Here is a 15,799-nt window from a genome sequence, read left to right as displayed (position 1 = left end):
ATGCAGAAAGCCTGCTCCTGGGTAGGAATAGAGGAGTATCCTTAAGCCAACTTGCTGTTTTCTGGGAGAAGCTGATTAGGCAATGCTGGCTTGCTTCCTGAGGGACCTGGAAACTGGGAAAAAATTGTAATCCTATTCTTACTTTTCTGGGTATGTAATTTCTATAGTTGCTATGGAGATGTTATGTGATGGTCCTTGAAAAAATCTTTCTATTAAGATGCTATCAATTATGACTGAAACTTTTAGAGCTTCTGTTATACAGTCATTGAAGTGATTTTTATTTGCAATCTAATAGGGAGTATTAAAAACATTAAATGATTTTTGAGTATGTGTCAAAATATCCCCGGCTGTTCACCTGAGGAAGAGTGTAAAAACCCATTCTGCCCCTTCCCCGTTTTCTCACTTGTTTGTAATTTTGAGAGTTGTTTCCTGAGAATAAGGAATTGAAATTTAGGAGTTGAAGTTTGTTTGTAACTTTTCAAAAGGGAAAAAGAAAAAAAAAATTCTACTACTCATAATGCTTGTGAACTTACAGTGGATGGATACTTACTGAAGTATATTTTACAATTCATATTCTTTGTTCTCAGTTTGTTATCCATTATGGACATAAATTAAAGTAATCACACTGATGAATGTAAGTCACATCTCATGGAAATAATTAAAGCATGGAGATGAATAGAGGCATCCCATTTCTATAGTTGCTTTATCCTCTCAAATTCCCTCACCTTTTGGTAACTTACCAGACATTCCTCCCAGCCTTTACAGTTTGTTTCTTTTCTGGAAAAAGGTGTATTTTAAATTTTTGAGGTAATGAAAGGTAAAACCTAGTAAAGGCAAGGGTACTGCCTTTATTCATGAGATAGGAACTTTATCTACTGTGATCTGGAATCCAGCCTGGCAGCCTGGATAAAATCTACAAACCGTCTTGTCTTCATTCAAATTTATCCTGGCTTAGTTACCAAGTTCTCCTCTGTTCTGTTTTTAGCAAAGATGGTGCCAATGTTTTAATTCTGTCCTTGTATATTGAACAATGTCCTTTTTTCCTTTATGTCACAACAGACAAATCAAATGTATTTTCATTAGATGTTCTCTCTCTGGTAATTGCCCTTTAACTCATATTTCAGTCTCCTTTCAGTACTTCATAGGGACCTAAACCCATATGCAAGAACATGAATTGTACTATGAAAACCATTGAACAAGGACATTGTTTTCCTTATAAATCTGTAAAGCAATGAGTACAGCCAGAGCTCTGTGAATAATAAAAGCTAAATGATAAGACTCTCCTAAATCCACATGGTGTCTCTTTTAAAAATATGGGTTTTGTTAAGAACTCTGAATTCCCCTTGCTTCAGAGTTAACTCAGAACTGGAAGTTTAGGAGGCATTTCTCCTCCTACCCCTCCGCCTTTTTTTAATAAAATCCATTGAGATCTGACAAAATCATAATTACTGGAAGCAATGTGTAGTTTTGGAAGAAATAAATGTCATTACATTTCTTGGGAACATATTTAGATCACAAATAAATTCAGAAATAAAGAAAAATAGAAGGAACAGATTAACTAGCCTTGGTGAGTGAGCTGACAAAAACATAAGGTTTTTTTTCTATTTAATTATCAGTTTAATTTTTTATCATAGAAAGTTTCCACAAATAGTGGCCATGTACCTCTTAGTCAATGCAAATTAAGTCAATCTTTCTGTTTTCATTTTACAGATCTGGCAAGTGCAGTTTAATGCACATTAGGAAAACATACATGTAATATGGGTAAATTGCATCTCATGGTATTATTAAGTGCCCAGATTTTAGTCTGCAAGGGATACATTTATTAGAATTAGAGCCAAAGATTTAGATTTCAGCCTTGCCTTAATTTGCCATAAACCCCTTATTTACTTTTTTTAACTCTTTAATGAAAAGAGACCTTGAGTGTAAAATGCCCTTTTGAAACACCACCAGAATGATGTGAAAAGGTGCTAGGGTAAATAAGCATCAGGTCCTGTGCGAGTGCTCAAAGCAGGACCATACGCAGCAATATGCCGCACTGCTGCTCATTTATTTTGAATAGCAATATGTTGCCACTTCACTTGGCAAATGGATGAGGGCTGACCAATCATTCAAGCCTTCCTTCCCACACTTGGGCTTGTGTGAGACCCTCATGCAACTGGGACGGGGGATGCCAGGTTACTGCTGAGAATGCCTTGCTCTAGATGAATTTACCACTTTTTGAACTTGTTTTCCCTGCAGATCCCTGTTGAAGCCACTGGCACACAGTGTGGAGTCACCATTTTAAAACCCTGGCTTGTGAATTTTAATCCGCCTTTAATGTTAAACATTCACAGGTGGCTTATAAAGAACATAATGGTAATGGGGTATTTTGGAAGGGTTGCTTCAAACCTGGAACAGTGACTAACCAGCCTCACAAATAGTTGTTTTAATGCAAACAAGGCAGTGAGGAACTGCGGTGGGGGTGCATAGGAAGGCATTCCTCGAACAGTCTTTGGCACTGAGGAAAATGTTGGCAGATCCACAGCCTCAGTCCATGGTTTGTGCACTCAGGAATTGTCTAGAAAGGACTGCAAAGCCAGCAAGTGACTTTCTTGGCTTGTTCCAAACCATATTAAGGTGAAGGAAATTGAATTTCTGTGGTGTTTTTTTTCACTTTCTGGAAAACTTAAAGCCAGAATGTTTCTGTGACAAATCTCATACATTTGGAACTGCTGGAAGAATGCGTCAACAGTTTGAAAACTGGGGTCTGACAAAGTGTCCTGTATGTTCAGACAGATGTTTTAGTGATGAAGGGACTTGCATTTTATGCCAGCAGTTTTGAATATTTAAGGCTCTTTCCTGTAGAAGTCCTTAGTTGACTGAAGTAGCACTGTGGCTCTGAAGTTGTGTCTGCAACTGAATTCCCTCCTGGAGGTTTGTCTCAAGACTTATATGTTGGAAGCCCTGCAGTGCTGCAGATGATATCGCAACTGGATATTGCAATTGGAAACTCTGTGTTCAAAGAATATCATGTTTATTACTTATAAAACTGGCTGTTCCACCAGTCCTCTAGCCTCTAAAGGATGTTGAACAGCAGACACAGCATGCACAATGGAGCCTTTTACATGACACAATGAGAGCAGAAAGATTGTGGTGACCTTCAGGGCATTATAGCAGCCTCTATGGTTTGGTAGGTTCATCTGTCTTCTGTTGTGGATCATCTTTCACTCATGTGTGGTTTTACTAGCCTGAGGAGGTGCAATACTGGACCTTATGGTCACCAATACAAGTGAACTTGGGGCCAGATGGGATCCACCCAAGAGTATTGAAGTAGCTGGCAGATGTGCTGGCCAAACCCCTTTCCATCATCTTCCTGGAAGACTGGGGAAGTTCCACTGGACTGGAGGTTGGCTGATCCTACACCTGGGTCTGGGCAATCCCCATTTTCAGTACATGATGGGGGATGATGTGACTGAGAGCAGCCCTGCAGAGAAGGACTTAGGGGTGCTGGTTGATGAGAAGCTTGACATGAGCTGGCAATGTGTGCTCACAGCCCAGAAGGCCAACTGTGTCCTGGGCTGCATCAAAAGAAGCGTGGCCAGCAGGTCAAGGGAAGTGATTCTGCCTCTTGTGAGACCTCATCTGGAGTACTGTGTCCAGTTCTGGAATCCTCAAATTAAAAAGGATACGGAACTGTTGGAATGGGTCCAGAGGAGGGCTACAACAATGATCCGAGGGCTGGGGCATCTCCCATATGAGGACAGGCTGAGAGAGTTGGGGTTGTTCAGCCTGGAGAAGAGAAGGCTTCAAGGAGACTTTATAGTGACCTTCTGGTACCTGAAGGGGCTACAAGAAAGCTGGAGAGGGACTGTTTACAAAGGCTTGTAGGGATAGGTCTAGGTGCAATGGCTATAAACTGGAGAGGGGCAGATTTAGACTAGACATTAGATAGAAATTCTTCACCATGAGAGTGGTAAGACACTGGAACAGGTTACCCAGGGTAGTTGTGGCTGCCTCATCCCTGGAGGTGTTCAAGGCCAGGTTAGATGGAGGCTTGGGCAGCCTGATCTAGTAGGATGCCTCTGCCTATGGTCCCTTACAACCCTGACTATTCAGTGATTCTGATATGTATCCTATTTTTTTAATCTCCTGCTTTGAGCGCTGCTGTATGTGATAATTCTTGTACACTACAAATTGCTTCCTGATTTAAGATGCACTCTGAAGTCTGTGATCCAGTTTCTCTCTTTACTGCATTTTTATTCCCTGGGTTTTTTTTAGTGTTGGCACGTGTGAGTATGAACCTGTACAAGGCAGTTTTGCCATGCTATAGCTGTATGGTGTTATTGTGCTTTCATCTCATCTCCCTGAATGCATCCATGTGATATTTGACCTCCTTAGGGCATCATACTCTGCTTTTAATCTTTAGTGGTCTGTCCAGCCCTGCATTTAGAAGTATAGTAGTATCACTATATTAACCAGAGCTCACTAACTTGTCAGTCTGAAGCAGGCAGCCCAGTATATATGCCAACAGTAACGCTCGGATGAAACACAGTCATTATGTTAAAAGAACCTGAGCACTGAGGGTAAGTTTTCAGCCCAGACTGCCACCACGAATTTGCCTTGATCATACATATGCACTGTTTTTCCTTATCTGCAGACACAGGATGTTGCCTAAATTAGTCACAAGGGAGCATCACCTCAACAGCTTTGCATGTGTTTGTCAGGACCCTGAAGGCACCCACAGCCCTGCCCACCCCTGCCAGCCACCAGGGCTCTACCCCCCTGCCCAGGATAACATTACGGACCCCTGGGGCCATCAGCCTCTGCTCCAGCAATGCCACAGCAGGGCTGTTCTCCAGCTCACTGCAACCCCACCCTACCCTGCCTGACCCACAGACCAATGTCTTAGCCCAACCTCAGCTGGGGCAAATGCTGATCTTGGTATTTCACAGGGAAGTACTGAGACAATGGTTGCCCATGTCTCAGTATTTCCCAGAAAATGAGAAGACAACTGAGAACCTGTAAGAAAAGGATTGACTTTTGAGAGATGGTTCCTGCTCAGACACAGGGTGGTCATCATGGTAGGAATCTTGCGTGTCCCACAAGGATATACGAGATGGGAAGGATCTCCACTGGCCAGGCACTAGAGGATATGGGCAAAACTCATGAGTAAAACTTCTCATCCAATGCTTCTTGCACACATTCTGTAGCACTGGTGCTGTATTACTTAGCATAGAGGGTATGTGAGCAAAGGGAGCCCTCTTGCCTCCTGCATTCCCCTCTCCGCATCCCCTTCTACCTGTCAGTCACATTTTGGTGACACCTGACAGTCAGAGAAGTACTTCACCCGGAGCCATTCTCTTGTCTGCATCTCTTTCTGTGTCTAAGCCACTACAGAAATGGATAGGCTGGAGGTACTTGGATTCAGATGCGTCTCTTAAATAAGAATATTATCATGCATTTGTAATAAGGCTGTTGTTTCTTCACAATTTTGGGGATGCTCTTTCCTAATCTGGGAATTATATAGCCATGATGATAATCCTACTCTATTGACATGTCCAAGGGCTTGCTTGAACCATGTGTTGCCTCTTTATAAATGTTGAAGTGCAGCAGCCTCTGTGGCTGGTAGGCACTGCCCATTAAAATGTGCCCAAGGACCTTCTTAGGGAAGAGTCATAAAAGCTGAGGCTGTGAGGTCTGAGTTGGATGCTACATTACAGCTTCCAATCAATAGTTCTGCTGGGTTACATTACAATGACCTTGTTTTTAAAAACTCTCAGACTGTATGTTTGTCTTCCCTACGAGCTTATGGAGCTCCTCACAGCACTATACCAGTGACCTTGAATGGGTCTTGAATACACTTATGACAACATTGCAAAGTGATTCAACACTTTGAAAGAAGCCAAGGAGCTCTACTGTAAACCTGTTGTTTGAGCTTGCTAAATGGCATCTTTGAATAGCTGCTTTCCACAATATGGAATCTTGCTTGAATGTTTATAATTTCTCAGCTTCTTAGAAAGTTTGGAAATCTTACTGAAAATTAAGCTGATTAGAAAAGAATTTGATGAAATAACACAATGCATTAAAGAAACTGTCAGGAGACCTATGTTCCTGGATGACCTGTCAAATAGTGGATGTGTTAGCACATAAGATAATTGTGTTCCAACATGAACAGTTCCATTTCTGTTGATTTTCCTTCTGGTTTACATAATAAAACAAGTTAACTTTTTGGAAAGAATAATACTTGAGTGTAGTGTTCAAATGAGACCTGTTTTCGTTTTTGGGGTTTTTTTTATCCAAGAGTTTTAATGTGTTGTATGTAAGGACATCAAACCAACCCTTTGCACTGGGATGCCCTTTCATTCCCAGTTTCCATACTACTTAAGCTGTTGTCAACTGTGCAGAGATTTTACTTTTTTTTAATCAATTTACTTAGTGTAGTGGTTGAAAAGTACCCTAATTCTTTTTTGGATTGGGTTATGATGTGCGATCTGAAAGCCACTGTTATATTGTTCTTATAATAATAAGTATTTTTGTATTTCTTTATTTTGTGATCTTGCAGACTCAGCTGTTTGGAGTTTTACTTGCTGCTGTTTCAAATTTTCTGATTAGCGTCTCTTTGAATATACAGGTATGAAATTATTTCCCTTTATTGTAGGTTGCTTATATTTAGCGAGTAATTTGTTACTTTTTTTATGGTGAAGTTCAAAACACAAATTTCATTATATTTTATGAACATTCCCTCTCTTTAATGAGTGTCCTGCTGTAGTTGATGGCAGTATGTTAGTTATCAACCTGTTCTGTGCTGTGTTTCCCATGTGGGAAGAGAAGAAAATTCATAACACTACCTCCTCCTCTTTGTAATGTACCATAAGGAAATACCAGTGGTGACTGGCTTGTGGTCCTACTGGATGTCACATAAACCTGTCTCGGAGTGTCCAAATCTAAAATGGAATTGACCACGAGGTCTTAGGGGCTGCTTAATGGAGCAATTAATGTAATTAAGTGCATAGAAATATAAAGTTTTTTTGTAATATTGGACCCCAAAATATCTTTAACTAATTCAGTTTTCCTTCTGCAGTTAGAATGAAATATTCTGAGTAAATATTGTTTTAAATCATAAAATCAGTGAGAGATGCTGAGCTTACAACTATAGCAAAGGGTTGTAGAATGAGATTTGTAAAATTCTTTCTGTATTAATGATTACAATGCATACTCAGTAGAAAGTTAAATCATTTATTATAGTCCATATCTTGTATCATGGTACTATTAGATCTTCTAACAAAAGGTTTTAAAGCGCAGAAGGCATTGTCATATAGGTTTTCCAGAAAAAGTATTTTTGCTAGCTTATTTCATGAGTTGTGTAGGTCTCACATAAAGCTACTTCTTACTTTTTCTGTAAAGGATGAAACAGTAAGCTGTGGAATATGAAATAGTCATAATAACCAATTTCATTATTGCTGGAAGGTTCTTCAATTAATCTCTTCTATTTTAAGTACCTCTGGTTGGAGAATCCCATAGAAAGGTATCTGGTTAGCCAGAAGTGGCAGGCAGGTTGAGTTGACTGCTGCCTTTCCAATATGAGTTCCAACCTGCTGATGGTGACAGTACAAGGACAGGCTCTGTTTCAATGGAAAAACTCTTGTTGATGAAGTGGAAATTCATTTTATCCCACAATAAGGAGGTTGTTCAGACTTTGACTTTTATCTGTTGAGGGCACTGAATGCCAAAGTGGATTTTTTGCCAGGGGATGTAGAGGCATGCAGACAAACATTTGTTGACTTATAATCCCTAACAGCATTTGCTGGATTTGAACTATCTTCAAGCTTTTTAAATGCTCTTTAGGGAAACCCAGTAGCTTTGCATTGCCATTTGACAGACAGTTTCCACTGAAATTGTAATTTAAATTGATGATTATAAGGTTTTCTCCATTTAGGAATGATGTCTTATAAAAATGAATAATATTTATTATGAATAATCTCTGGATCTCAACATTTATTTTCACATTCCTATTAATTGGACTGGCCGAATTATATTGTTCTCTGTCCCTTTCCCACCATGTAATCAGTCACCCTCCCTCTCTTCCCTCTAGCTAGTTGTCAGTTAAAGAACAGCCTGCCATTTCCAACATATTTCAGCTGGATTATGAACAGCCTACACCTAAATACCATCCACACACATTACAATGCAAAGAAGGCAGACATCTGGAGAAAGAAAGTGTAGGGGAGCTGTTAAGCTCACCCTCCTCTCTACATCACACATCTTTTCAATCATGCTGTGCTATCAAGAGTTGTTTCTACAAGAATTTGGGAAGAAACCAGAGCCCAGGACTCAGTTAAGAACTTGACCTATTTGGTTTTCAGCAGAAATTTAGATTCTTGATTTCGCAATATTATTTAATATTGATTTCTCTTTTGGGCTTTTTCTGTTTGTTTATATGTGAAACATACAAAATCCGAATGTTACTGTGAATTACTGGTCTGCGGCCCAGGGGAGTTTGATTTCCTTGTTCTCCCTTTATCCTTGGAGGATGAAATTTCTTCCTAGGATTTCATCCCTTAACATGTTTCATAGCATGAAGTTGCAATAATGTTCTGCATCCTCTCAACAAGAGGAACCACTGAGGTCTGTCACAGATGTTAGTGTTTGGCTGATACCCTGTAGCATAGTCTACAGAGTAGAATGGGAGCGTGAGAAAATTTATTTACAACTTCTTTGAGGCTCTGCAAGGGCACTTCCAAAATCAAATATCAAGCGATGGAAGAAAAAAAATGTATTTTACTGCCATTTATGTTACAATATCTGTAACATTTGTTTTCCAACCTTTTTGTCCCTTTTCTCTGAAAAGAGGAATCTGAAAAAGGAGACAATATTTTGCAGAACTAATGCGGTAAACATTGCATCCTTCCCAATCGTGACACCTTCCTGATGGAGACCACCTTCACTCTGTTTCAGAAGACCAGTGTGGTCAAAGTCAGTTACCTTGTAATGCACAGATTCTTGCATACAATCAGAAAGAAAACTATTCTAACATGTGTAAGTGATAGCTTCTCTATATAAGAATTGTTGATGAAGTTTTACTTGATTATATATTATATTTGTTTTCCTTCTGAAAAAAATGTTTTACCTGAGATGGTTTTCTAATATCATACAGAAGATTGTACCCAAATCTTAAATTCTGATTAATTTAGAGTCCTCCGTACAGCAGATGTGATTAAGTGCTGCCTTTTTCATTTTGAAATTGTATTTCTGGCTAGGAGCAGCAACACCAAGTTGTTTGATCCCCTTCTCCCAGTTTGTTGCCAGAGTTCTGGTTCTGCCCCATCCTCTGCCTTTGAGTGTTTCCAGGTTGGCAGCACAACTGTTGAGCATTGCTTTGAAGGAAGAACAGAGACGTGCAGGGATATCTAGGAAGACTAGCTAGTAGTCACTTAATATTTTCCCCGATTATTGAGAGCTCTATTTTTTCAGTCATTTCCACCCCGGATAAGAAAGCACGCAGCTGAAGCAGAACTGAGTTAACACAATAACAGTGGGTCTGCAACAACAAGCTGAAAGTCATGTTTAAAAAGAAAACCTTGATGCACCTGGAATCTGAAGTTGACAGCCCCCTTAATTATTCCACTTTTGTCAGACATAAGAACACAATGGAAGTCTTTCTTTTCATGTCTGTTCCTAACAATTATTTTTCTAGAAATGCGCTCATCTCCGACTGACTTGCCAAGCAGAGCTGAAGCCCTACTACATGAGCAAGCTATGGTGGTGTGGTACTACCCTCCTGGGGCTCGGAGAGGTGGGCAATTTTGCAGCCTACGGATTTGCCCCTATTGCCCTTGTTGCGCCACTGGGATGTGTATCTGTCATAGGTGAGATAACTTACCATTCCTTGCTTGGGTACATACTTTAATCAAGTGCTTGTTTGTGACTAGAGGAATAATACCACAGGAATTGCAGCAAGAACACAAGGGGAAAATGTTAATGTTGTGGTTTGAAAGGAAATCGTTCATATAATTACATGAGCTGACAGTTTAACAGAAACCCTCTACTTAACTCAGAGTCTCTTCTATTATCTTTCTTTTTCCCATAGTTTTGTCTTTCGTGTCGCTTTGTGCTCTGCTAGTTCTGTCAGTTGGTCACCCAGTGCTGTATGAGTGTTGACAGCTCTGCAAACCCCCAAAGCAGAGGGCTGGTGTCCTGCTGTCCGCATGGGGCTGTGGTCAGATCCCGAGTACCTACAATGTGTTTTCTGTTACTGTCACACAGAATGGTTTCTGCTGCCTGTCCCCTACCCATCACCATGTTTCATGGTAGGCACACTTACTTGACTTTCTCTTTTGTGTGTGACAAAAAGGGGCTAGAAACTTTCTGAAGTGCTTAGTTTATTTATGGACATTATTGAAGTTATTAATTTGTTCCTTCGTGTTCAGATGAATCAGACTTGAGCGAATTCCTGTCCTTAGGACTCACTTTATATAATCTCACTCTCTACTTAATTTGGTTTTTTTGTAGTTAAGGTGTTGACAGGTATGAGGTGTCTGTTTCTTTGATGAAGAGACATACATTTTAAAATGTGCTATTACGTTCTCCTAATGCAAAGCAGTGTGGATGGGGCAATACTGTAGAGAGGCTGTGAAAACAGGAATGCCAGCTGTAGCTGTATCCCTTAACTGAGTTGCTTCATATTCGCGGCTGAAACGTCCAGGGCTGAGATATCTCAAGAGCTCTGTATATGCTAAGGCTCATTCACTTGCTATTGACAAATAATAACATTTCATGGTCTGTCTTTTGCAACCAGTTTCCTGCTTGGAAGTGGCATTACAGTGAATGATTCTGCATGGGAAGGTAGAAAAGATGAATTTTTCTCACGGTGGACTGCCTGGCTGTACTGGAAGGAGGCAGCCAACTGTATGTGGGTGGAATTTTAGCAAAGAGACAGTGAGAGAAGGGAACTGCAGGCAATTTACGGTAATCTTTAATGTTAAACTGTTGTGGAACTGTGGTGAATGAAACACAAAGCCACGGTAGTTTACCACTGTAGGAAAGATTCCTCAAAGAGAGGAATGAGATATTACCTGAGATGAAAATGTAAAAATTAATGTGACATATCCCATGTTGGTGGCAGTAGTTATATCTCTAACACCTGCAGACATTTCCAGATACCTCTGAACATAAGGGACACTGGCCAATCTGATTTGTTGCCCAAACTGAATAAAATGCACAGTGAAAATCAGTGGGAAGGGGAAAAACTCCATTTGTTATTAAACAAAGAAGAGGTCACCTTTAGGGTTGATTTTTATCTGGGCATATTCCTTCTTTACCATGCTACAACTGTTTCCTCTGTTTCTCCAATTCCCTTTACTTATGACACATACAAAAAAACCATTTTCCTAATTGTAATATCTTAACAAAATTTTCATCCACATTTTTTTTCTATAAATGACCCAAAATGCTTATTCTGGAAGACCCCAGAAAGCACTTTAATATCTTCTATTTCATTCCCATATATCAGCTGACAGTATTCATTTCATAGCCCAAACAACAGAGATATCTGAAATTTTATTTAGTCTAGCAAACATTCCCTTAAGAAAGGGAAAGTAAAAATTATGTAGGCAGCCAATTACAACAATAACTTCCCAGTAACACTTCCTACCACTAGATACTTTCCTGTCTTCTGAAATTAAAGCCAGAAAGAGAATGAACTCATTTAATTTTAGAGAATTTGACATTTAGGGCAATGACAAATGGACCAAGACACATGCACATCATCTGCTGCCAGCTGGCCAAAGGACAGTTTAGGCAGCAGGGCTTCCAGTTTAAAACATCAAGAAATATTTCCCCTGTTCAGTTGTGACCTATTTTATGTGGTGGAGGGTGGACTTCATGCAGTCTAGTTGGCAGTTGTTTTGAGGTACTGTTGAATGTGTGTCTTCATAAGTCAATTTTTTAAATGAAGAAATTAAGGAATTGATAACAAACTCCAAATGTGCATCTGAACCCTAAGTCTCCCCTTATGATAAGAATTTTTTTCCAAATTCAATGTAGCACATCCCACACTGTAAGACCTGACTCTCACTGATATTGGGTACTCAGTACTGAGAGGAAATGTGCTTTGCAGAATGCCCGCTCTCTGAAGATCACCCATCACACTGGGTCTGCATGGAAAGTTTCCTTCTCTTGGAGACCAGAGGTTTGGAGAAGGATAAGGCACACTGGAATCTCTGCCCAGAACAGATTTGGGCATCATATATCTCCAGACCTCTGAGATGTGTCTTAAAATAGATGGAGCCAACATCTATTATGCTCTGCTGCCACACTTAACTGCATCCAACTGAATTTTGCACTTAACCCAGTATCAGTTAACTATTGAAAAGTTTTTGTCTCATCCTATTGAGCCAGGTATTTCTGATGGCTGTTTTAGAAAGAAACCAACAGCACAGACCACGAACTGACATAACACCAGTAGATTTTAATTTTTTTTTCCTTAGAATTAAGCTACAATGGCTATATTTTTCTTCTTACACAGTGTAAGTATTTCTGTGTGTGGTTGCAATGATGCAAGCTCTACATCTGTTCAGGGTTTTAAATAGTTTGAGAAGACAGCAGTTTTTTTCTTCAAGAGGAGAAACTGGTAAATTTTTAATTTAAAAATGAAGTAGTAATGCATGTTTGATGTGATCATTAAGAAGCTGTTTATACTTAAAAATTAAAAATCATGTTTTATATGTAACGGGTAATTTTAGGGTAATTTTAGGTTTTTCATCTCATTTCCTTGCAGAAATAACTTGGTGGGTTAGGGGGATGAAGAGGGGTCAGTGCTACCAGAGAAAATTCCTTCTGCAGTTTTCATCTTAATGTAGACAGTTGCTTTACGCTTAACTCCCTTAGATTGATATTGTTGAGATCCCTTTGCGTTTTTATATGCTCCTTCTAAACAGGTGTGGGGCAAGAAAGTAGCTCTTTGTTTAGCTCTGGCTATGCATACAGGTATTCTTCAACTTTCTCGAAATTTGTGACACTCCTCCCTGACACAGAGCTCTAGCCCTGAAGGACACCCAAGTCCCACCAGGTCTAAATGCATCTATCCTCCCTATAGTCGAATCGTCTCCCCTGACTACCCCAAAATGACCCAGAGTAGGTCAGCAGACTGGTTTTCCTTGAGCACCTGCCCTCCCCTTGGGCAAGACAGTACACGTGAGAAAGTAGGCAGCATAAGGTGAAGGAGGTTTTAAGCTATTAGTCTCAGGGCAGGGGATTCTTGGTCATTAATTGCCTATACACAGACTGCATCACAGAGAAGGTACTACAGGCACTCCAAACCAGCTGTGTTTAATTTGTCGGTGCCTGCAGAGTGCCCACGCACCTGCTTGTCTTTCTGCTTTGTGCATGGGCTTCTGTCCCCTCCAGTAGCCCTTTGCAGGAGAAAGAGAGAGAGATTTTCTTCTGCTCCAAGGCTGCGAGCACAGTTTCTTTCTCCAGCTCCTTTCCTTCTCGATGTGCTTGATAAAAACGGCTGGGCCATTTTTTAATAATTTTTTCGCACTATCTTTCAGCTAAACCCCATTCCTCTCATCACCAGATGTCTTACCATGTCAGCCTTTTTTCGTGTCCCTCTCTTAGTGTGCAGCCTCTGGATTCCCTGTGGAAATTCTGGTACTTGCCCAGGAAGACCAGTTTCCAATTCTCTGCCCCCCCGAACCACCTGCTTCTTTGAGTGGCAGTGATCGAATGTAATCACCTGCCTCATATCCTCTCCAGATCTCCCTGATTGTGTGGCAGACCGCAATAGCTTGAGTCTGGGGATAGTTTTAAGCATCTCCAGTGCTTCTGTACCAATATGGTACTGAATCTCTTCAGCTTGGTCTGTCTGTATAAAGCATTCTTTAAGATCACATCTTAAAATGTGACTGCAGCAACTGCATCCTCCAAGCCTGAGCACCACTCAACCGATTCTGGGCAAAATCAACTGGGTGAGCTTCAACTGACCCTTAAGTTGCATAAAACAGTGTGAATGCTTGGTCTCAAAGTGAAATGTTTTTCTTGTTGCACAAACTGGGAGAGATGCAAACTTTAAACAACGGTCTTTGAATCATGGCTGGTACTCCTCCTTTGGTATTTCATCCAGACCACCAGTGAAATGTATGCAAAAGTACTCTGCAAAATGGGTGGTTTTAAATACCTTTACTTAACTGAATCAGTTAATCTTAACAGAATGAACATTTGAAGCAAATACTAAATTTTGTGGGTTTATTGGAAAAATATTGGATAGGACAGAAGCAGTAAAAGCAGTCTATGCAGTTATGAGGAACATATTAATGTGTTTAAAACAATACATAAAGCTCATCTAAGAACTGAAAAGAGGCAAAGGAGGAATATACTAATGTTTGAAGTTATGAACAGTTATGAAAGGAGTTACTTACTGTTGACCTGACAGTAAAAATAGAGGTAAAAAGATGAGATTCATAAATAGCTTCAGTACCAGGAAAACAACGTAATAATGAAATATACTTATTTGTGACATAGCTTTGGATAGGAAAAATAAGTGATGGGCACTCTTTCATTTGATTTATTAAGGCTAGCTTGGACAAAATACAGAAAATACACTCTATGGGTCAGTACATATTTTCTGTCTAACTCTCCTGTTGAGTATTATCCCTTTCTTAAAGAAACAATTCAGAAACAGTCTTAACTACATCTTTCATGTCTAGGAGGCATTCAGTGTCTGCTAGTGGCAGAACTGACACATCATTCTGCTCTTTATTTCTGTTTGTGCTGGAGAAAACCTACATATTGGGATCATCACAAACTCACTCTCCTAGGAGAAGTAGCATCTGATTAAGCTATGTGTGGCACCATTACAGCTCTCCCTTAGGGGACTTAATTGTATATTATGCAGAAAAGGGATATTTTTCTACCATTTTTTCAATTTAAATTGAAAATCACATCCTCCAGCGAATATATATTCATTCAATATATTGTGAATATATATTAATTCCAGAATAAATTTTATGCTGATGTATGAGAAGACAAGTTTGTTTCAACATAACAATTAAGATCCTGAACAAAATGTTTCCCCCTTTTTCTACTCAATATTTTTTATTTATTGTGATTTTGATGCAGTACCAAGTAATAATATTTTTCATTTGAAATACTAACTCTGTGTATCTAGATTGAAGAGTTTCCCAAGCTTTCAGAAAGACTCTGTCATATAGAGACAGATATTTTACAAGATGTATTTACTTCTCAGTTTGTGGATGTTAATACAAGCATAACTCAATTAAGGCATGAAATGAACTCAAGGTTTTCATTAGGACGTGTTGATTCTGTAATGTTCAATCCTGAACAGATTATCTCCTAGACTTTCTGCCCTTCTCTTGATCTAGCAGGCTATCTGCCACTGCTTTCAGTGGGAGTAGAATCTGCGTTGGGTTTTGAAAGTTTTGCCTTAATAGAAGTTAAAAACCTAAAAATGTTCTGATTTGCCCAAAAGTATGTGAGTCTTCTCAGATGACCAGGGATGCATCCTTTGCTTCAATAACTTACAGGGTAACAATCTGGGCTTAGAGTTGTGCATGTGTTGTACTGCTAAAGCCAGTGGCTCAAAACCAATGAGGCTTCAGAACAAGGATGAATTGCTTGTTTTGCTGCCAAGCTGTCACCAGCTTACACTTCAACACAATTTTTTGTCTGCATTTATGTATTGTTATATTCTATTGCTGATGAATTAATGAAAAAGAGAGACTATTTCTCCCTATGACACAGATCACAATCTCTATAACTGTCTATATATTTTTTTAAGAAAAATAGGCAAACAAATGAACAG

The 15,799-nt window shown here is 39.6% G+C and overlaps 1 protein-coding gene across 1 annotated transcript in view; it reads left to right on the top strand.

The window, feature by feature from the left end:
* Positions 1–15,799, top strand: part of NIPAL2 (NIPA like domain containing 2) — a 52,095-nt gene that overhangs the window by 11,413 nt on the left and 24,883 nt on the right. Inside the window, exons 2-3 of the mRNA XM_069853132.1 lie at positions 6,542–6,610; positions 9,674–9,845. Of these exons, the coding sequence (XP_069709233.1) occupies positions 6,542–6,610; positions 9,674–9,845 (241 nt within the window). The remainder of the gene's footprint in view (positions 1–6,541; positions 6,611–9,673; positions 9,846–15,799) is intronic.

The sequence above is a fragment of the Phaenicophaeus curvirostris genome, chromosome 3 (assembly GCF_032191515.1).
Source record: "Phaenicophaeus curvirostris isolate KB17595 chromosome 3, BPBGC_Pcur_1.0, whole genome shotgun sequence".
Taxonomy (NCBI): Eukaryota; Metazoa; Chordata; class Aves; order Cuculiformes; family Cuculidae; genus Phaenicophaeus; species Phaenicophaeus curvirostris.
The sequence above is the reverse complement of the archived record's forward strand: the minus strand, read 5'-3'. Positions and strand labels throughout refer to the sequence as shown.